This window comes from Phacochoerus africanus, chromosome 10, assembly GCF_016906955.1.
Source record: "Phacochoerus africanus isolate WHEZ1 chromosome 10, ROS_Pafr_v1, whole genome shotgun sequence".
Taxonomy (NCBI): domain Eukaryota; kingdom Metazoa; phylum Chordata; class Mammalia; order Artiodactyla; family Suidae; genus Phacochoerus; species Phacochoerus africanus.
Genome location: NC_062553.1, coordinates 46,613,082 through 46,637,062, shown reverse-complemented (window position 1 = coordinate 46,637,062; position 23,981 = coordinate 46,613,082). Strand labels below are relative to the sequence as shown.

The window sequence follows — 23,981 nt, the reverse complement described above, 5'->3', positions numbered from 1 at the left end:
TTCTCAGTGCTACACAGCAGGATCTCATTGCTAATCCATTCCAAAAGCAATAGTTTGCATCTGCTAACCCCAAGCTCCAAATCCATCCCACTCCCTCCCTCTCCCTCTCCCCCTCCCCCTTGTCAACCATAAATCTATTCTCCAAGTCCAGGACTTTCTTTTCTGTGGAAAGCTTCATTTGTGCTGTATATTAGATACCAGATATAAGTGATATAATATGGTATTTGTCTTTCTTTTTCTGAATTACTTCACTCACGATGAGAATATCTAGTTCCATCCATGTTGCTGCAAATGGCATTATGTCATTCTTTTTTATGGCTGAGTAGTATTCCATTGTGTATATATACCACCTCTTCCTAATACAATCATCTATCAGTGGACATTTGGGTTGCTTCCATGTCTTGGCTATTGTGAAGAGAGCTGCAATGAACATGCAGGTGCATGTGTCTTTTTTAAGGAAAGTTTTGTCCAGATATATACCCAAGAGTGGGATTGCTGGGTCATATGGTAGTTCTATGTATAGATTTCTAAACTACCTTCATACTATTCTCCATAGTGGTTATACCAGCTTACATCCCTACTAACAGTGCAGGAGGGCTCCCTTTTTTCCACCCCCTCTAGCACTTGTTATTTGTGGACTTATTCATGATGGCCATTCTGACTGGTGTGAGGTGGTATCTCATGCTAGTTTTGATTTTCATTTCTCTAATAATCAGGGATGTTGAGCATTTTTTTCATGTGCTCATTGGCCATCTGTATATCTTCCTTGGAAAAATATCTATTCAGGGGTCTTTTGCCCATTTTTCAATTGGGTTTTTGGCTTTTTTGGCTGTTGAGTTGTATAAGTTGTGTGCATATTTTAGAGATTAAGCCCTTGTCAGTTGCATCATTTGAAATGATCTTCTCCCATTGTGTAAGTTGTCTTTTTGCTTTCTTTGCTGTGCAAAACCTTGTCAATTTTATCAGGTTCCATTGGTTTATTTTTGCTTTTATTTCTGTTGCTTTGGGAGACTGACCTGAGAAAATATTTTTAAGGTTGATGTCAGAGAATGTTTTGCCTATGTTCTCTTCCAGGAGTTTGATGGTATCTTGTCTTATATTTAGGTCTTTCAGCCATTTTGAGTTTATTTTTGTGCATGGTGTGAGGGTGTGTTCTAGTTTATAGACTTGCATGTAGCTCTCCAGGTTTCCCAGCAATTCTTGCTGAATAGACTGTCTTTTTCCCACTTTATGTTCTCGCCTCCTTTGTCAAAGATTAATTGACCATAGGTGTTGGGGTTTATTTCTGCATTCTCTATTCTGTTCCATTGATCTGTCTGTCTGTTTTGGTACCAGTACCATACTGTCTTTATGACTGTGGCTTTGTAATATTGCTAGAGGTCTGGGGGAGTTATGCCTCCTGCTTGGTTTTTATTCCTCAGGATTGCTTTGGCAATTCTGGTCTTTTGAGGTTCCATATAAATTTTTGGATAGTTTGTTATAGTTCTGTGAAAAATGTCATGGGTAATTTGATAGGGATTGCATTGAATCTGTAGATTGCTTTGGGTAGTATGGCCATTTTTACAATATTAATTTTTCCAACCCAGGAGCATGGAATATCTTTCAATTTCTTTACATCTTCTTTAATTTTATTGATTAATGTCTTACAGTTTTTGGCATTAGGTCCTTTACCTCCTTTGTCAGGTGTATTCCCAGGTATTTGGTTCTTTGGGGAACAACTTTAAAATGTATTATATTTTTGTATTCCTTTTCTAATATTTCATTGTTAGTATACAGAAATGTGACTGATTTCTGAATGTTAATATTATATCTTGATACTTTGCTAAATTTGTTGATCATTTCAAGTAATTTTTGGGTTGAGTCTTTGGGTTTTCTGTATATAGTATCATGTCGTCTGCATACAGTGACAGTTTTACCTCTCCTCTTCCTATTTGGATGCCTTTTATTTCTTTTGTTTGTCTGTTGTGGCTAGGACTTCCAATAATATGTTGAATAGCAGTGGTGAGAGTGGGCATCTCTGTCTTGTTCCAGGTTTTAGTGGGGAGGCTTTCAGCTTTTCTCCATTGAGTATTATATTTGCTGTGGGTTTTTCATAAATAGCTCTGTGTTAAGGAATGTTCCCTGTATACCGACTTCGGTGAGAGTTTGTATCATAAATAGATGTTGTATTTTGTCAAATGCTTTTTCTGCATCTATTGAGATGATCATATCGTTTTTGACTTTCTTTTTGTTAATGTGGTGTATGACATTGATTGATTTACGTATGTTGAACAATCCTTGTGAAAATGGGATGAATCCCACCTGGTCGTGGTGTACGATCTTTTTGATATGCTTTTGGATTCAGTTAGCTAAAATTTTTTAGAGAATTTTTGCGTCTATATTCATCAAAGATATTGGTTGATAGTTTTATTTTTTGGTGGTATTTTTCTGGTTTTGGAATTAGGGTGATGGTAGCATCATAGAATGTCTTTGGGAAGACATTCAAACTTTTGAAAAAGTTTAAGGAAGGTGGGCATAAACTCCCCTTTGTATGTTTGGTAGAATTCACCTGTGAAGCCATCTGGTTTTGGACTTTTATTTGTAGGGAGTGTTTTTACAACATTTTCAATTTCATTTCTAGTAATTGGTCTGTTCAGTTAATCTATTTCTTCTTGATTCAATTTTGACAGGCTGTAAGACTCTAGAAAGTTGTCCATTTCTTCTAGATTGTCAAATTTGTTGGCCTATAATTGTTCATAGTATTCTCATATGGGTTTTTATATTTCTGCAGTATCCATTGTGATTCCTCCTTTTTCATTTCGTATTTTGTTTATTTGGGTTTTTTCTCTCCTCTTTTTGGTGAGTCTAGCCAGAGGTTTGTCAATTTTGTTTAACTTTTCAAAGAGCCAGCTCTTATTTTTATTGATTTTTTTCTATTTTTTTATTCTCTATTTTATTGATTTCCTCTTTGATCTTTCTGATTTCCTTTCTTCTGCTGACTTTAGGTTTTGTTTGTTCTTCTTTGTCTAATTCATTTAGGTGGTGGGTTAAGTTGTCAATTTGAGATCTTTCTTCTTTTTTGAGGAAAGCCTGTATTGCCATGAACTTCCCTCTGAGCATGGCTTTTGCTGCATCCCATAGATTTTGATTGGTTTTCTCTTGTTATCATGTTTCAAGGTATTTTTTAATTTCCTTCTTGATTTCCTCATTGACCCATTGGTTTTTTAGTAGCATTGTTTAGTTTCCTTGTAGTAGGTTTTTTTCTCATTTCTTTTCCTGTGTTTAATTTCTAGTTTCAGGCCATTGTGGTCAGAGAAGATACTTGAAGTGATTTCTATACTATTAAATTTGTTTAGATTAGCTTTGTGCCCCAATATCTGATCAATTTTTGAGACTGTACCATGCACACTTGAGAAGAATGTGTATTCTGATTTTTTTGGATGTAATGTCCTAAAAATGTCAATTAAGTCTAACTTTTCTATTGTTTCCTTTAGGATCTCTTTTTTTTTAATTGATTTTATGTCTAAAGGATCTGTCCATTGATGTGAGTGGGGTGTTAAAGTCTCCTACTATGATTGTATTCCCATAAATTTCTCCCTTTATGTCTGTTAGTATTTGCTGTATGTATCTGGGTGCCCCTATATTTGGGGCATATATGTTGATGATTGTAATATCCTCTTCTTGAATGGATCCTTTAATCATTAAATAGTGTCCTTCTTTGTCCTTCTTTATGGCCTTCATTTTAAAGTCTTCTTTGTCTGATATGAGTATTGCAGCTCCTGCTTTCCTGTCTTGTCCATTGCTTGAAATATCTTTTCCTATCCCCTCACTTTCAATCTATATATGTCCTTTGCCCTAAGGTGAGTTTCTCGTAGGCAACAGATGGAAGGTTTTTTGCTTTTTTATCCAATAATCCACTCTGTGTGTTTTGATTGGAGCCTTCAGTCCATTGACATTTAAGGTGATAATTGATAGATGTTTATTTACTTCCATTTTAAACCTCATTTTCCAGTTGATTCTTTGATTCTCCATTCTTCCTTTCTTTTTGTTTTGGTTGGATGGTCTCCATTTATTTTATGCTTGAGTACTTTTAATTTTTTGTGAATGTAATGTTTGGTTTTGATTTGTGGTTGCCCTGTTTTTTAAGCATGTTAACCCATTCCTATAACTGTTTTGTTTTAGCCTGATAATCATGTAGGCTCAAACACTTCATTACAATAATAAAATCTAAAAAAAAGAAAAAAAGAATCTATTTATTCCTTTACTTCCCTTGCCCACATTGTATAATTCTGATATATATATATATATATATATATATATATATATATATATATTTTAAAAATCTTTATGATTAGATCTGTATGCTGGCTTATTTAACTGACTGCTGTCTAATTGTGGTTTCCTTAATCCTAGTTCTTTCTCTCTCTCCCTCTCTCTCTTTTTTTTTTAATTTAGAGAAGCCCTTTTGGTATTTCTTTTAGAATGGGTTTCGTATTGCTGTACTCTTTTAGCTTAGAATACTCTACCCAGCAAGAATAAAATTTAAAATAGAAGGGGAAATAAAGAATTTCTCCAACAAACAAAAGTTGGCCATATTTAAAGCAGTCCCTTGAGTTAGAACAAATCCTTAGTTTAGCACAGCTGGACCAGGTTACTTTTAGTTATGATGCATATGTAATAGTATAAGTTGATAATAGTGGCAATTTGAGGTTTAGGAGAAGTTTGCTGTTTACAGAGATTTTCTCATTAAATTGTCTCAGCCATAGATGTAGATGAGGCAGATTGTTTTGTATAACACACCTGTAAAGTCTTGAGAACCAAGATTTTCCATGAGCTGCCCATGCTTAATCCTCACACCAGTAATAGAACTGGGTTGGGAAAAAGATCTTACCCTTCTCTGTACTAGACTTTCTCCATGATATCACTCTGTTAGCTATGCTTTTCCTCCAACTCATGGCATATTGTAATTACCAATATTATCTGCAAATATTTTTAAATGTTTTTAGTCAATACAAGAATTAGGCTAAGGCAGATTAAAAAAGGTAACCTATCTCTAATTTGTCTCATTGGAAACATTGCATTACTATTTTGGTTGCAGAATTGTGATAATTCTATTGCTGATTAAAATCATATGGTTGTCTTATTTTGCATAGTCTCAGAGTTCATGGCCAACAGTCATGACCAGACTTGACACCTGCTTTTATTGCACAACATATAGTTGAACAAATTTCTCATTTTATAGATGTATTTCAATAAAGAAGCTTGGGATATTAACTAGTATTAGGTGGCTTGTCCAAGATTATTATGAAAGTGAGATGAGACTTTACAAAAAGCACTGGAGCTTCTACCACCTTGCCTAAGTCCCTGAACTGTGACATTTCCCTGATGCTTAGTCATCAGGGAAATGAGCTGTGGTCTTTTTTTAAACTTTTTATAATAAATTTAAACAAAATTTATTGTAGCATAGTTGACTTAAATGTTGTGTTAATTTCAGGTGTACAGCAAAGTGCATCAGCCACACATATACATATCTACCCATTCTTTTTCTTTCTCCATATAGGCTATCACAGATGATTGAATTAATTTCCCCAAGCTGTATAGTAGGTCCTTGTTACCAATGGATATTATATATAGTAGAGCTATGTTTTTTGAATGAAAGATCATGCTGTTTTGTTATGTTTAGCATTTGTAATTAACATGTATTTGTTTGCCACTATATCTTTGGATAAGGATTATTTTAATTGGATCAAGGTAAACAACTACACCTTGATTTTACTAAGGGCTGAGTATACATTGTCTGTTTAATAAAAGTTAATGTAAAAAGAATCAACAGTACTTTAATTTCTAATCTTCCACATGCATAGTTATAACATTTTGAACTAAGCTACTTGGCAAAATATTTCATGGGAAATATTTCTTCTTCTTACTGAAGATAAGAAGGCAGATTATGTTCTTAATGAAAAAACAGTAGGTTGATGTGTTTGCATGGTGTTCACTAAACTAGATCATTTAGACAATCTTATACCATCTACTTAAACATTAGAAGAAATTTTAAGCTACATTACAGGACTCCATATAATAAAAAGATAAAAGATTCAAGATGCCTATTACCTGCAGCATCCTGTGAATGTGTTATAATCACTAAATATAGATATATTTACTTGGGCAGCGTTTGGATTTATTTTATTTCAATTAAAAAGACATCTCCACTTAATTCCTTTTTCTGCTATAAGAGAAAATAATATATTGGTGGATTCATTTCAAGCATACAACTACTATTTAATGTGTCCTATACTAAAAGAAAATGCATGTATTTTGTTTTTATCTAACATGAAAACTACAATGTTTGGTCCATTTTCTTCTAAATATCAGTTAACATTTCTCAGGTATGTTCAGGAAATATTTAATCCAAATTATCCTGCTCACAGTGAATAATTAATAAAAAATTCTAATGAAAGATCTTGGGGGGGACTATTTATACTTGAAAATTATAACCATCTGAATCTTACTGGAGGCATTCCTAGGGAATCTGGGTGGACCACACAGTTTTTGTCTTAGACTCAATGCACAGTCCTGGAGAAGGAAATTGAGTAAAAGTCAAGGAGCACAAAAGTGGAAATATATTGTGATGAAAATCATGGTGAAATATCCCCAGATGAGTAGTATAATAATCAAAATTATAAGTCAAGATCCATTTAATTTTTTTTTACTTCTGTTACCCACTGCCTTACATCTGTTAGCATGGGGATAGTAACCAAGATCTGGTTCCTGGAGAATTCCCAGTGTAATATTAATACATATTACAAAACATGTGGAGGACATGATTGTAAGTCCTCTCAGAGTTTTGCTTTCATAAACCAAAGACGTGAATTAGCATCAGAGAATGAAAAGTTTTCACTATATTAAATTGAAAACTTCTATCACTGTGGAGGCCATGATCTCTGGTTTGGTTTTAATTAAATACATACTTGCAATGAAATTAATAACTCTTGCTGAATCTTCTGAACAATCCAGTCAATACATCAAAAGTGAATGCAGAGGAAAAAAGCCCAATTCGTTCCTAATATTATGTGAACAAGAATACAGGTGATTAAATAAACTTCTCACATTTTAGTGAGTTGCTTGGTTATATTCAGATGCCTTTTTCATCTCCTAAGTATTATTGTCAGCCAACAATAGATGAGCAGGTCAGTGGCTTCTTGCTCAGCACAGGGCATTTTAGAGCCTATGGAAAATGGTTTCCTTTGTGTGTATGTGTATACAGTCACTTGTAAAAAGTGATTCTTTTTAAGAAATTATGGAATTATTATTTCAAAATAATCCTAAAATTAATTCATTTATTCACCATATATTTACTGAGAGCCTGATGCATACAGGACAAAGTGGTGGAACCTAGGTCTATGAAAACAAATGAGATAAATAAAGCTTTCAATATATTTAAAAAGATGAGCATTGAAAAAGTATAGGAAACTCAATATAGTCTCCTATGAGAAGACACCACAACTGAAAATAGACCCTATTCTTGGTTGGGAAATCAGGGAATAATTCTACAATCCAGTATTTTTTTTCCCTTTTTTACTTTTCACTTTTTTTTATTAGAGTATAGTTGATTTACAGTGTTTTGTCAATTTCTGCTGTAGAGCATATCAACCCAGTTAAACATATATACACATTTTCTTATATTAGCTTCCCTGTGCTGTAGAGTAAGACCTCATTACTTATCCATTCTAAATAGTTTGAATCTACCAAAACCCAACTCTCTGAACATTCCACTTCCTCCCCCCCCCTTGTCAACCATAAGTCTGTTCTCTATGTCTGTGAGTCTGTTTCTGCTTTGTAGATAGGCTCTTTTGTGTTATATTTCAGATTTTGCAAGTAAATATTTTGAATTGACACTTTGAAGATGAGGAGGAAATTACTATGGGACATATGAGAAAATATATCTCAATAGAAAGAAAAGCAAGATGGCCAGTGTGACATGTATTCAAAGAATCAGAAAAGTCAGTGAGATTGTGCAGAACAAAGAAAAAGGGATAGAATAAAGTAAAGAGATACGATGTGTACAATATAAATACAATAAAAGAAAATGCAGGAACTTAGGACCTTTTTATGTATCATATCATTATATCATAATAAACAGATGTATACTTGTTAACCACCATGGTTATGCCTTATTAATTTCATTGACATTTTGAAATATCAGACCGACAGTAACTAAATATGTTATTTACCAGATTGTCCTAGTTTAAAACCCTAGTCTCTACGACTAAAGCAATTATTTACTGAAAATAATTTACTTTAGTCACATTTTCTATATCCTTCAAGCTATTTCTAGCCAGTCTGAATTTTTATTGAAGGTTTTGAAAGTGTAACTGAAAACTTCAACTGGCAGCTAAATAAATACATAGTGAGATGGCGAGCAGGGAAGGAATAAATCAAAGCCACTTCCACTCATCTCGTCACCCACCATAAGATGAATTGCGGGTACAAAACAGAAGAAATACATGTTGCACCACTGGGTGATCAAAAAGAAATATGAAGTTAACAGAATCACTGGTCTTAGGACTATTTTATAAAGCTTGCTTTTTCTCTTCCAATTTTTTCTCCTTCGTTCTTCCATCAATCCTGTAGGGCAACTACATTACAGTCACACATAAATATGTAACCTAAGGCAGGCTAACTAGAATGGCAGGTTAGATCAAAGAGTAACACCCAATGTAAGTTCTGGAATGTCATTACTCCCCCATTATCTCAGTGGCACATTGTTTTCTTCTAGAATAATTGTAAGTTAGAGTTTATCATTGTGTTCATTGTTGGCCGGGCACATGGAGGCAGAGTGTTGAGCAGAACCTTGTCTCTGTGGAACAGGAGAGGTAGTGTAGTGTAAATGAGACAAAAGAAGGCACTTGCAGAGGGAAGGGACATGGGGATTAGAGATGAACACAAATTGTAGCTTTCCAGTAAATCAGCACACTTTTCTCTGGGGAGCTCCCCTCCCCATTCTCTGCACTGGTGGACCTCAGACACTGATGAATTGACAGTTTTGGGAAGTGACACAACTAAAGACAGTATCAGGAATCTCTGTTTTGTGTTTATTTCATGTGGTTTTGTCCTGGGAAGATAATGCACTGCAGAATCTTTATGTGCCCACCCTATATATCCTTTTTACTTTCAGTCTGTTTTTTTTAAAAATAGAACAAAGTAAATTGGATGTGAGTGGATAGAATACAATGGAAAGTGGAATTTTTTTTTTTTTTCACTCAAGTGGGTGACAGGTCTGGGACACACTGCTGGATGTGAGATAAAGGAATTGTATTATTTATAAGTCCATTGGAAATGTGCTATTACCAAGTAAAGAATTATATTTATCCTTCCACAGTCAGCAACACTAAAACTTGATAATGTTTATGAGACAACTCTGTTAATGTGTTAGAAATGGACAAATACGATCCTTGAGAGAAGAAAATGTAAGAGGGTGTGCTGCATAATCACCCCAGCTTTTTGTCTGGAGCATTTTTCAAAACTTAGCATTTGGAAGTGAAGTCCAAACAGACAGCAGCAGACTTTCTGGGAAGCAGAAGCAGAGATCAGTTCTTGAGGTGTCTGCATTTATGGGGCAAGTTGCCAAAGGTGAGTTGGTTCTGTAAGAAAAAGCCCAGAAACCTAAAAAGGTGTTTCCTTGAGTCTTTGGTCAAATACTAAGCTGTATACATGGAGAGAGAGATTCTATGTGGTCTAGAAAGAAGAAGAAAAAAACCTAAAACCAGACAAATACTCTTCAGAGGGGTCTGAGCTGAATAGAGAATTCTTAATTCAAACAGGGCTAGAAAATACCAGCCAGAATTGAGAGAGATTGGGGAATATTTCAGTTATTCAAATGAGCTCCCAGAAAGACCATATCTTATGAGTAGGACAGTTTAGTCTTAGGGAAGAAAACTAATTCAGACTTGTCCTTACAAAGCTTACAAACTTTTTTTTAAATTCATAACTATAAGACCATTTTGTTCTGATAAAAAATTTATAGTTTGAGTACATGTCTCACTAGTTAAATCAAAATTCACTTTCATTATATATAAAGGTTGTCCTTCCCTGTATGATTTCATTACAAAACAAAATAAGCAACTTATTTTCAACAGATAAAAAGCAATATATAGCACAATGAAGACAATCATTTGAATAAAAATGAAAATCAATTATTATATCTTTTTCTTGAGCTTTTCAAAATAATTATCCTTTGATCCTGACTTCTTTTTATGATTGAATAATATATGTACATTTTTTCAGATTTTATATAAAAATCATTAAAAAGTTATTAGTAAATACATTAACTGCTGGAGTAAAACTCAATATTCTCTAATTGGAAAAAAACAACCTCTCAGTAAAGTTGCATCCACAAATCCATCGTATAGTGAAAAATAACAGACATACAAAGAAGCAAGAAAGTGTGATCTATAATTAAATGAAAAATACAGTTGATAGAAACAAACCCAAAAATGATAAGGATGTTGAAAAATCTATTATAAAATCTATAAATAATTTGAAGGAAAAGATGTACATAATGGACAAAAAATGAGGGATGTCACCAGAGATAGAGATATAATGAAAAAGAGCCAAATGCAAATTCTACAAATAATAAAAAATGTATGAATTCAAAATTTAGGTGCCTGCTCCGGCCCTTTTGCGCCGGTGTTGTCGGCCACTTCTCGCGGGGTGGCGGGTGCGCTGCGGCCTCTGGTGCAGGCCGCGCTGCCCGCCACCCCGGAGTCACCAGTGCTAGACGCAAAGAGGTCCTTCCTGTGCAGAGAGTCGCTGAGTGGCCAGGCCGCGGTCGGGCCTTTGGTTGCCTCCGTAGGCCTCAATGTTCCTGCTTCTGTTCGTTATTCGCACACAGATATCAGAGTGCCTGACTTCTCTGACTGTCGTCGCGCTGAAGTGTTAGATAGTACAAAGTCCTCAAAAGAGAGCAGTGATGCTAGAAAAGGTTTCTCCTATTTAATAACTGCAACAACTACTGTGGGTGTTGCATATGCTGCCAAGAATGTCGTCTCCCAGTTTGTTTCCAGCATGAGTGCTTCTGCTGATGTGTTGGCCATGTCAAAAATTGAAATCAAGTTATCTGATATTCCAGAGGGCAAGAACATGGCTTTCAAATGGAGAGGCAAATCTCTGTTTGTGCATCACAGAACCAAGAGGGAAATTGATCAGGAGGCTGCAGTTGAAGTGTCCCAGTTGAGGGACCCACAGCATGATTTAGAACGAGTTAAGAAACCTGAATGGGTTTTCTTGATAGGTGTTTGTACTCATCTTGGTTGTGTGCCCATTGCAAATGCAGGAGATTTTGGTGGTTATTACTGCCCCTGCCATGGGTCATACTATGATGCATCTGGCAGGATCAGGAAGGGGCCTGCACCTCTCAACCTTGAAGTACCCACATATGAGTTCACCAGTGATGATTTAGTAATTGTTGGTTAGAGACCTGGACTCGTCATAGGATTCTTTCAGTCTTTGTCTCACCACAGAAGAGTTATTTGAGAACAAACCTTCTGTTCTTAGAGTTAGTTGACTTGAAATATTTAAGAATTGCTGATAATGTATTTGCAAACATGTGAAGTAAATTGAATATGTTGCACACTTTCAAGCAGTCACCTAATAAAGCCACTCTTAAACATTGTTATGCTCAAAAAAAAATTTACTAGATAGACTCAACAGAAGTTTGGACATTGACGAAGGAAAAAATAAGATTAACTTGAAGACTAAGCAATAGAAGTTTTTGAAACTGAAAGATTGAAATGGAAAAAAAAGTAAAACTTCAGTAACTTGTGGGACAATATCAAGTGGTCTATCATTAAGTAATTGGAGACTCAGAGAAACTGAAAGAGAAGTCGAGAAATAAAATTTATATAAAGAATAATGTCCAAAATATCACCAAACTTAATGGAGAATATGCTCCATATTCTTCAAATGGGATTAAACAAAAAAGAACACACATCTACATAATAGTCAAATTGCTGAAATCAAAAGTAAAGAGAATTGCTTCAAAAATAATAAAATATCTAGAAATAAATTTGAAGGGAAGTGAAAGACCAGTTCATTGACAGCTATAAAACACTAATGAAAGAGACTGAGGACACAAATAAATGGAAACATATCCCATATTTAAGAATTGGAAGAACTCATATTATTAAAATGTTTATACTACTGAAAGTGACCTACAGATTTAATGCAATCCCTATGACAATTTTAAAGATAGTTTTCAATAGAATAGAATAAACAATCCTAAAATTAACATAGTACCACAAAAGATCCTGAAAAACTAAAGTAATCTTGAGTAAAAAAGCAGAAAAATGCAGTCAATATGCTTTCAGATTTCCATTTATATTAAAAAGCATCAGTAATAAAAACAGTATGGTGCTGGTATAAAAACAGACATATAGGGGAGTTCCTGTCGTGGTGAGGTGGTTAATGAATCTGACGAGGAAGCATGAGGTTGCGGGTTTGATCCCTGGCCTTTCTCAGTGGGTTAACAATCCGGCATTGCTGTGAGCTGTGGTGCAGGTCACAGATGCGGTTCGGATCCCACATTGCTGTGGCTCTGGAGTAAGCCAATGGCTACAGCTATGATTAGACCCCTAACCTGGAAACCTCCATATGCCATGGGTGCAGCCCTAGAAAATGCAAAAAAAAAATCTTATATGATACAGTCTAGATAATTACAGGAGAAAATGCCTCTTATTTTGCCATTAAAATAAAATTAGAAAAAAATGTTCCCCTTCTTTTTTCACACTTTGTTTACTTTCTGGATCTTTTTGAATCCTGAAGAGTGAAATTTCTTTAACCTCCATATGCCATGGGAGTGGCCCAAGAAATGGAAAAAAATAAAATAAAATAAAAGACATATAGGTCAATGGAACAAAATGGAGATCCCAGAAGTAAACCCATACTTACATGATCAATTAATTTACAATGAAGGAGCCAAGAATATTTAATATGGAAAGACACACCCTTCAATAAAGTTTTGGGAAAACTGGACAGCCACATGCAAAAGAATAAAATTATACTACTGTCTTAAACTACACATAAAAATGAACTCAAAATGGATTAAGGACTTGAATATAAAACTTGAAGCCATAAAACTCCTAGAAGAAAACATGGGAAAAAATTTCCTTGACATTGGTCTTGGTGATATTTTTGCCTTTGACAACACAAGCAAAAGCAACAAAAGAAAAAATTAACAAAGTAAGACTACATCAAAATAAAATGTTTCCGCAGAGGAAAGTATCAGCCAAAAGCAAAGTCAACCTATAGAATGGAAGACATTTGAAAATCATATATAGGATTAGGGATTACTATCCAAAATATATAAACAACTCATACAATTCAATAGCAAAACCCATAGTAGATTCATTAAAAATGGGTTAACGTCCTGAATAGACTTTTTTTCCAAAGACATGCAAATGACCAATGGGTACATGAAAAAGTGCTCAGCATGACTATTTATAAGGGAAATGCAAATCAAAACCACAATGAGGTTTTGAAGATCACATGTTATGATGGTTTTTATCCTAGAGCCAAAAGATAGTAAGGATTTGGAAAAAAGAGAACTCTTACACTGTTGGTGTCAATTGGCAAATTGGTGCACCTGTTATGGAAACCAGTATGGAGTTTCCTCTCAAAGTTAAAAATGGAGCTATTGTGTGGTCCAGCAATCTCACATCTGGGTGTATAGCCAAGGGAAATGAAATCTGGATCTCAAAGAGATAGATATCTTCACTCCCAAGCTTATTGAAGCATCATTTACAATATCCAAGGTGTAGAAACAACCTAAATAGTCATCATGGATGAATATAGAAAAAGTAGTATATGCACAGAACATAATACCATTCAGCCATAAAAAAGGGAATTTTGCCATTTACGACAATTAGATGACCATGGAGGACATTGTGCTAAGTGAAATAAGCTAGAAACAGAATTATAAATATTGCGTGATTCTACTTTTATATAGTATCTAAAAGAGTTGAACTTATAGTAAAATAGAGTAGAATGGTGTTATCAGGGTTTGGAGCATGGGAAAAATGGGGAGATATTTGCTAGAGAACAAAACTTCAGTTGTAAGACAAATTATTCTATTGACCTAATGTACAGATATCAAAAATAATTGGCTATAATCAATAATAATATATTACATATCTGAAATTTTATAAGAGTAGACCTCACATGTTCTCACCAGACACACAATGATAACTATGTGAAGTGATGGATACATTAATTAATTGTATTATGATAATAATTTCACATTTTATATGTGTGCCAAAACATCATCTTGTTCATGTTAAATATGTACAATTTTTACTGGTAGATCATACTTCAATAGGAGTTCCCCTGTGGCACGGCAGGTTAAAGATCTGATGTTGTCACTGCAGTGGCTCAGGTCACTTCTGTGGCATGGGTTCTCTCCCTGGCCTGGGATCTTCCACATGATGTGGGCATGGCCAAAACAACAACCAAAAAAAACATACTTTAATAAAACTGTAGAAGATTATGTATAAAGCCATAGATTTATGGGGGGATTGGGGTTGGTAGAGGCAGATTATGACATTTGGAGTGGATGGGTGATGGAGTCCTGCTGTATAGCACAGAGAACTGTATCTGGTCTCTTGGGTTAGAACCTGATGGAAAATGAAAAAAATAATAAGTGTATATGGGTGGCTGGGTCACCTTGCTGTACAGCAGAAATTGGAAGAACATTGTAAATCAATTATATTTTAATAAAAATTATAAAGGAAAAAAGATGGAAATATATATAATGTACCCTCATAAAAAACAACTGGAATGGCTATGTTAATATCGAATAAGTTGATTTCAAGAAAATTACTATTACCAAATTCAAAGAGTGACATTTTTTATTAGTAACTTTTATTATGAAGTCACAAGTACTCTGAAGAAAGCCTAAGTACCTCAATGATACAATAGAAAAAATCAGAATATTTTGTTTCTTTTTAAGTTTCAATAACCATGATCATTTCTTAGAGTACCTAGACCTAGAATTGCATATTAGTTTTAGCAATTGTGATGGCTTTCTTTTAGGATTTTTCCAATTATGACAGGCATCTTGGCTGTCTTCCTCATAGTCTTTCCCCATTCTTCCTTGCTCCAGAACTCTGATTTTATTTGCATGGTAATATAGCCCATCCCAGAGGATATATTATGATTGGTCTATATCAAAGGGAGCAATCCCTTTCCACTCTTCAAATGATGGAAAAAGTTATGTGCCTGTGTTTAATGTGATTTAATTAAAACACTTCAGTATCTACATATATATTGTAGTTTATTGTAATGAAGTAAAGACAGAAAATATATTAAAACAGTAATACATTGTAAGCTAGTAAGTTAATTTAGTTCAGTTATTTATTAAGTTATTTCAGCTAGTGATTTAAATGCTGTAAAAGGGAGTATGTATGTATTATAGCAACACTGAGGAGAGGCATATGATTTAGTTGTTCTGAACTGAGAGTGGGAGAGATTTAAACACTTTGAGTGACATTTTACCTTTACTTTGTAGAAAATTAATTGGTAGAATGTGGCCAAAGGTGGCACTATATCTTTACTCTCCCATAGTATGATGTTTATGGTAATGCAAATGCTCTATATTTGCACATGTGGCTGATCAGCACTTTAATTGTGGCTGGGTGTGACTGAGAAACTGAATTTTAACTTTAATTAAAGTAGTTCATATGGCCACATAAGGCTAGTAAGCATCATTTAACAGTTAAGCTCTAGAATAAGAAAAAAGGCATGGAAAGTGGCCTGTAAGTTTGAGCTCTATTGATTTAAGTGTATGTGATAAGATGCTTTGGGAAAAGAAGGTTATTCTTCAAGTTATAGAGGATCATAAAGCTATGCAAGAGAGTTTGAAATTTCAATTTCTAAGGGCAATGTGCCCATCAAGGTCTTTTAAGAAGGGAATGGTAAAGGCCAATTTACATTTCAAAACACCATCCTTGGCAGCAGAAGGACTGAAGCAGAAGATCAGTCACCATGGTAGAAGATTTATCCTTATGATGCATGAGGAAGATAGGGATTAAGGCAGAGGAAGAGAGAGAGAAACAGACAGACATACAGAGAGGAACAGCATATATTCATTTGCTATGAAGGAGGTAAAATCGATCAGAGTAGGGAATATATTGAATGTGGATTGCCAGGGAGAAGATTATTAAGGGCGACTCAGGTTTGGCTCAGAAGATGTGTTTAATTATACATAATTGTGGTTGCGGTGGATCTGAACTTCAGAAGAGTGTTGACCTCTTACAACATTGATGACTACATCTCTGTCTTCTTAGCTGGCTCTGAAAAAGGATGGAGCATCCCAGGACTCATTACCACTCTTCTCCCTGTGCTTTCCAAACTGTTAACCTTGGCTGTCACATGGCTTTACAGGCTGATTACTCTCAAATATATACTTCTATCCTGATTACTCCACTGATCTTCAAACTCACATGCTTGCTTCCTACTTGAATTTCTAATTGCATGTATAATATAAACTTCCTATTTAACATGAAAAAATCATTTTTATTAAAATTTTTTGTTTTTAATTTTTAAAATTGAAATACAGTTAATTTATATAATGTTTTAAGTGTACAGCAAGGTGATTCATTTATATATATGAATATATATATTTTCAGATTCTCTGCAATTATAGGTTATTATGAAATATTGAGTATAGATCTCTGTACCATAAGTAGTTCCTTGTTGTTTATTTTTTTATAGAGTAGTGTGTGCCTGTTTTTTTTTCAATTTAAAAGGAATATTTATTTTGAAATTTTATTGAAGTATAGTTGGTATATAATGTGATAATTTGCTATGCCACAAAGTGATTCAGTTATACATATACACACATCCGTTATTTTTCAGATTCTTTTGAAAAAATAAAATTCTTGTTTGTTTTGTTTGTTTGTTTGCTTAGCTTTTTAGGGCCGTAACTGTGGTATGTAGATGTTACCAGGTAGACGGTGAATCAGAGCTACAGCTGCAGGCCTACACCATAGCCACAGCAATGCCAGATCTGAGCCACGTCTGTGACCTACACCACAGCTCATGGCAACACCAGATCCTTAACCCACTGAGCGAGGTCAGGGATCAAACCCACAACCTCATGGTTCATAGTCAGATTTGTTTCCGTTGCGCCATGATGGGAACTCCAAAAATAAAATTCTTGATGACTGTCATTCACCATATTCCTCCAAGAAACAACACTTCCCCAGGTGCTTAAACTCCAAAGCTAGGACTCAGCAGTGATTCTTTCCATTTCTTAGCCTCCTCTATCCAAGTTATTTTCAAGACATTTCAGCTCTGCTCAAAAATAGCATCAATATCTATTCATTTTTCAATATCCTTCCTCTGATACTTCCCAGTTTCAAAATATATCAGCTTTTTTTTTTTCTTTTTTTAGGGGTGCACCAGTGGCACATGAAGTTCCCAGGCTAGGGGTGAAATTGGAGCTGCAACTGCCAGCCTACACCACAGCCACAGTAATGTGGGATCCAAGCTGCGTCTGCGGCCAACACCACAACTCACGGCAACACTGGATCCTTAACCCACCGAATAAGACCAAGGATTAAACCTATGTCCTCATGGATACTAGTTAGGTTCATAACACTGAGACACAAAGGAACTCCCAAGATACATGAGTCCTTAACTATCATCATTTGCTCCTTCCTGGATGTCTAGCACTCCTTGTTCACATGTATTCCATTCTTCAGCAAGCAGGCAAGTGTACCATTGTCAAAACAATCTAATCATGGATAGTTATGTGGGCTAAAACTTCAACTTCCTTCAGCTTTCCTCTCAGAATGAGCTCCCATCTCTGTCTCTACATATTTAACCTACCCTTCTACCTCTTTTACCTACCAGGTCTACCTTCTTTACTTTAACTTTCTCTTTAACTTTCTTTACTTTTAGCTTTTTCTCTTTACTTTGTACTTGCTGATCCCTTTACCTGGAATGCTTTGCCTCCTATTCTTTCCTTGGTCAGGAACTGCTTATGAAAGTATCATCTCTGTATGAACTTTTCTGATAGAGTAATTAGTCCAAGTTACTGTGACTTAATCATGTGTTGCTTTTTTTACTTCCTAGCATTTCTCCTATGAAATTATCATACTTATTTACTTCTTTATTTACTCTCCCCTCACACTAGCAGGTAAAAGCTGTAAGATAAAGGACCTTGTCTCTCTTGTTTACTACTACTTCCAGCAAGCAGAACCATCCCTGATACCTCCTGATGAGCCTGTGATCAGTAATTCTTGAAAGATATAGTGAACCACTGCATAACAAGTGAGAAGAGAAGATGCATGGGACTATACCACAATGGTATTTTGATATTTAAGTGGAGAATAGTTGAAAGTAGGAAAAAGTCAGGAGAAGAAAAAAGAAGGACAATTTGACCCCTAGTCTGGGAACTTCCATATCCTGCATGTATGGCCCTAGAAAGACAACAACAACAACAACAATAACAAATGCTGGGGAAATCACATCCTCTAGATACTGGAAATCACAAAGGCCATATATTGGGGGTATTTTAGGAAGGAAACTGAATGAATATGATTTTAGTGCTAGTGAGATGGGACCAAATGGGGATTTTTAGCTTTATAGATTTGAAAATCATGAGCCTAATAATAGTTCCAAGAAAATTCTTTCTGCTTTTTGTGATAGATAATTGACTGAGTAGTGTGATTTTGATGGATTTATCAAAATTTATGGCTTTGGCCTTCTAGGTTTAGAAACTAGTCTTTATCAATATAACCGAAGATGGGATACTTATGGGACATCTGCACAAGAGAGTGCTATTCCTTTCTGGCACCCAAAATGCTCATACATATTATCCTTCTCAGAGCCCAGTTTGTGGGTGTCTGGAAAACCACTATGATAATAAGATTTTTTTCTTTTTTAGTGAACATGAAATTAGAACAAATGAGGTCCCAAATCTTCAGTGTCATTTGGTACAGATCATAATGATGTGCATTCAAGTTCTCCACCCTGTAAGAGAAAAGATAATTCTAGTAATTAGAACACTTGTGTGCCAAGATGCTGACTCTCTTTTCACTAATCCTGACCCAAAATGGCAATTGTGTTTCTCTGAGCTGTGCTCCCCCATATTCTCCAGCTTCTCCTCTTCATCTTTTCTTTAAAAAATATCATTAGAGTAGGTGGTAGTGATCATTTAAGTACCTACTTTTCTGTTCCAGGAAATAACCCATCTTGTCCCAGCATAAATTGATGTAACCAATTTAGCTCTCAGAGGGATTTCTCTTTCCCTTGTTTTAAAGTCTTGAGGAAGCTTTTCTGTCAACTCTATGAGCTATAAACATTTACCTAGAGGTCCATTGCACACACAGATTTTTGAGTTCAGGATATGGAAGGGAATGAAAAGAAGGCTGTGGGAATTATTAATCTACTTAGTTAATCCCAACCTTGTACCATTACCAGAATCATCTGAGAATATTTTAAAAATATAAAGATTCCAAGATTTCTTCAGCAGATATGGTATTTCAGTGAACGCAGGTCAGGAACTGAGAATTTATATTTTTCTATAATCAATAGAGGTTTCTAATTAAATAGCCCAGGTGTGAAAACCATTTTTAGAGATGGTATTGGGACTTGTGAATGTGTCCAAAGTCAGGACCGAATTCAGAATCCTGTGGAATTCAAATACTTGTCTGGAGATGTATCAAGGTTGACCAACTGTATAGAAAACTGTATAGAAAACTGAGTGTAAAGGCAGAGAAGGAAAATGAGCAGTAGACAAAATGATACTCAGGATCAAAGGACAGCAAGCTGGTCATTGTTATTTAAGACTGGAAGAAGGTATGTTTATGTATTAAAAGCATGTAAGGGTTGGAGTAAGAAAGAGATTGATTGTACAGGAGAAAGAATGAAAAATTTACACTAAAAATGTCTAGAGAATAGTTGGAAAGGGGGCATCAACTGAGTCATGATTTTTATTCAGTGGTTATATGTACCAGAAAGTAGAGGTGCTACCATTTTCCCTAACAGAAACTCTATCAGGTAAGTGTTGTCCCATTAAATAACGAGGAACTGAATATTTAAAATCCTTAAATAAATTTCCTGTGTTCAGCAACTAATAAATTGTATAGACAGGAATTAGAGGCAGACTTGCCTGGATTCCTCTTCCTTTTACTTCTCAACAATGTGTAGTATAAAGAGAAAGGGAAATTCATTAATGTTTAGGAAGAGGGACATTTCTCCTTCAAAGACTCAAGAGAAAGAGGAAGAATGCATAGGAATGAGGAGAAAACTGTTACATCTGGAATGGATAAAGTCCTATTGTATAGCACAGGGAGCTATGCCCAATCTCTTGGGATAAACATGATGGCAGATAGTATGAAAAAAATGTATATATACATGTGAGTGGGTCACATTGCTATACAGTAGAAATTGGCATGAGACTAAACTAATCTCTAATAAAAATAAAGTAAAATAAAATAAAATTATATAATTAAAAATATACAGGATAGGTTTGGGGAGGTATTGGATTTAAGGAAAACAGTAAAACTTTTAAATAGCCATCAGGGATAAATAAGCAAGAGACTTGACGAAATATAGGTAAAGACATATTTTGCCAGTATTCTGAGCTACATTTTTTATTAAAGTCCAACTTTTGAAAGATTTTTCAAGTACTTCTGAAGTTATATATGAATACACATTTCTAAGAACAATTAGTCATAACTTTTCATTATTTGAAAATTCTGTCCTTGAACAGTGAGCCCAAAGAGATATACATCCCTTTAAAACATAGATTATTGCCTTAAAATGGAATAAATTAAATTTAAAGAAGACAAATTATACTTTACAATCATCAGTGAACCTGATTATGTAGCAATATTTTCTTGAGCATCAACTTATAAAGGAAGAAACGTAACAATCTAAATAATCACCATATAATACATTTTATAAATATGAATTTTCTACTGTGAGCATGTATTTTTTAAAAGTAGGTCATACTTACCATAGAAAATGTGAACTAAAAGGAAGATTTTAAGCTCTAGATTTTGTGTTTATATATTTATTTTTCATTCATATTTATAGTATATAGAAGCAAAGAAAGTAATATAAGCTTGCATATATGTATATATTTGATCTCTAAAATGTCATGAAAAATGGCATTTTTGATAGAAAAATTATAGCACATATTTTTTGATATAATTTGCATTCAACCCACATGAAAGCTGTAGAAATCTATTCCTCTTGAAAATGAATTATTCCTGTGCTCAATATTGCCTTTGACAAAGAAACAGTTGGATTCATTCTAATTTGTTTCAAGTGGTGGTCATTAGAGAGGGTGTGAAGAACAGCTCTCCACTCAATTCTCTCTAATTATTAGAAGATACATAATAAAACTCTTAGAAAAGCAAATTCTCAGAGTTCATTATCGCCACCCCTCTGGACATATAACATCTCTATCTATCTTTCAGTTTCATTTAAAGATAAATATACTACTGCGAAGCCAGTACATAATTTTATAGGAAACCATTTTTGAATGCATTTTAAGTGGCATTCTGGATAAAGATTCATTTCTGATAACTTTGATTTGGTTTCTGTTCAGCAGTTGAGCCTATTAAGATAAACTTGAACTGGATTATTCTCCCTATGACTTCCGTGCCCAATTTTGGGTCATGTGCATATGAGAAGGATGTGCCTTGAATGCCTTCTTCCCCGTCACTACACCTACACAAAAGAAGCCCGAGCTCTGTGATGCTTTACTGGACTTCTCAACATGCTGACCAGATGCCAGTACCCTTCCTTCCTGGGGACACAATGAGTCTTACTTTGACTTGTTAGCCACATGATTGTTCATTATTTAATCCAAGCTATGTCTTAGGAGACTCACATCATTTTTCCACAGTTTTCTTGTGACTAATTAATTTCTAGAATTGGCAAAAGTCCACAAATGATGACGTGAAGAGTTAGAGAATACAGCTGGGTTGAGGAAAGGCTGGGAACCAGGCTTTAGACTCCAATACATATGACCTTATACGACAGTAGGGTTTTGGAAGGGCCATGCCATTTCTTTCTGCCATCAGGTAATTGTTGTAGGCAGAATTACAGTCCTCCAAAGATGTTGGTGTGCTAATCCCTGGTACCTATGAATATCTCAATTTACATAGCAAAAGGAACATTGAAGATGTAATTAGGGTTGTGAACCTTAAAGCAAGGAAATTGTCTTGGATTATTGGTGTGGGATCCATCTAATCACTTGAGACTTTAAAGGCAGAGGATACTCTTCAGCTTGCAGTATTTTTCCTCTTAAAGTTAAAAATTTTGCCATAGACTATAGCTTGGCTTGAAATGCTATGTCTGCATGATAATTTGAAATGGGAAATTTCAACTTTGCACTCCAAAAGCTTATTTAGATTTTTTTTTCTTTGCATTGTTTTGTGTCTTACAGAATAATGATTTTATTTCTAGAGCATTGTAGATCCTAACATTTATGTATACTTATATTGTGTAGGAATTTTTAATTATTAAATAGGCTATTTTATTTATTTCAAATGCAGTTGAGTTGGTTCTAATTATTGAACTGTCTGTGCACTGCATGTAGCAAGCCTTTTTTATCTACTGCATACAAGTGGAAAGGGTATTAGAAAGGTAACTGTGCTATTATTTCAATAAAGACCTTTGGACTCCTAAAAAAAAAAAAAAGAGGAGAAATGCAGCAGAGAGGATTCTAGGCATCAAAGCAATTTAACACAGCAATTTGACACATTGTTGCTGGCTTTGAAAAGGAGAATCTCAATTATAAGATAGGGGAAAAGATTCTTCCAGGAGCTGAGAGGGGCTTCTAGCTGAAAGTCAGAAACCAATGGGGACCTTAGTGCTACAACCACAACAACTGGATTTTGCCAACACCCTGAAGAAGCCAGGGGACAGGTGAGCCTATGGAGACTCTCTGTAAGCCACTTAGCAAGAAAACACTGATTCTAGCCTGGTGAACTCCAAAGCAGAGGAGACTCAAAGCAGACTAACCCAACTCAGACCCTGACCTAGAGGATTGTGGGAAAGTCAATGCGTGTTGTTTAAAGCCACTTAATCTGTGTAGCAATAATAAAAAAAGTTAATACTATAATTAATATCCTTAACAACATTGAAGCCAAGTTTGGTTGATTTTACTTAAACAAAATGACAGTAGTTATTCCCTGAAGGAAAAGTTTTCCTTAATGTTATAAAAATGTGATTTGTTTTTATGTTTCAAGTTTACTAATCTAAACTAATCTAAAAATTTACCTATCATTAATATTAAGTATAGGCAATATAAACCTGTCTTCAGTTTTATGGGGAAGTGCTGTCACTTAGATTAACCCAAATTCTTACAGAATTTGAGGAGTAGAAATGGAGGACCTTACTTTCTCATAATCAGAATAGTTTTCATGAAAAATTTTAAGTTGCAGTTAAACGTGTTCTTTTTTTCATTTTCTCTTTTCAAGTTTTATTGAAGTATAGTTGCTTTATAAGGTTGTGGTAATTTCTGCTGTACAATAAAGTGACTCTGTTACACACATACGCACATTCATTCTCTTTCAGATTCTTTTCCCATACAGATTATCACAGAATATTGATTAGAGTTCCCTGTGCTAAACAGCAGGTCCCTTTAGGCCATGGTGCGCATATGCCAATATCAAACCCCTAGATCATCCGTCCCTCCACTACCTGTCCCCTTTGGTAACCATAAGTTCATTTCCAAAGTCTGTGAGTCTGTTTCTGTTTTTCAAATAAGTTCATTTACATCCTTTAGATTCCACAAATAAGTGATGTCATGTGATGTTTGCCTTTCACTGTATAACTTCACTGTAAGGATATCTGGGCTCTTCAATGACTGACTCACATCTGCTAGTGTCCTTGAGCAAATTCCTTATCTCTTGGGATATTACTTACATCATCCAGAAAAGAGAATTATTCATGAAAACCATCTGCAGGAACTTTGCCAACCCTGA

At 34.8% G+C, this 23,981-nt stretch overlaps 1 protein-coding gene across 1 annotated transcript; it reads left to right on the top strand.

The window, feature by feature from the left end:
• Positions 1-6,720: 6,720 nt before the first annotated feature.
• LOC125137409 (cytochrome b-c1 complex subunit Rieske, mitochondrial-like) lies at positions 6,721-11,458 on the top strand. Its single transcript, XM_047798110.1, has 3 exons — positions 6,721-6,805; positions 9,508-9,609; positions 10,631-11,458. The coding sequence occupies exons 1-3, from the start codon at positions 6,721-6,723 to the stop codon at positions 11,449-11,451; spliced, it is 1,008 nt and encodes a 335-aa protein (XP_047654066.1). The 3' UTR covers positions 11,452-11,458.
• Positions 11,459-23,981: the final 12,523 nt, after the last annotated feature.

Coding starts and splice junctions, on each gene's coding strand:
- LOC125137409 (XM_047798110.1), top strand. CDS start 6,721: ATGGGGATAGTAACCAAGATCTGGTTCCTGGAGAATTCCCAGTGTAAT. Junction 6,806..9,507: donor AACATGTGGAGGACATGATT/GTAAGTCCTCTC, acceptor TTCAAAACTTAG/CATTTGGAAGTGAAGTCCAA. Junction 9,610..10,630: donor TATGGGGCAAGTTGCCAAAG/GTGAGTTGGTTC, acceptor ATGTATGAATTC/AAAATTTAGGTGCCTGCTCC.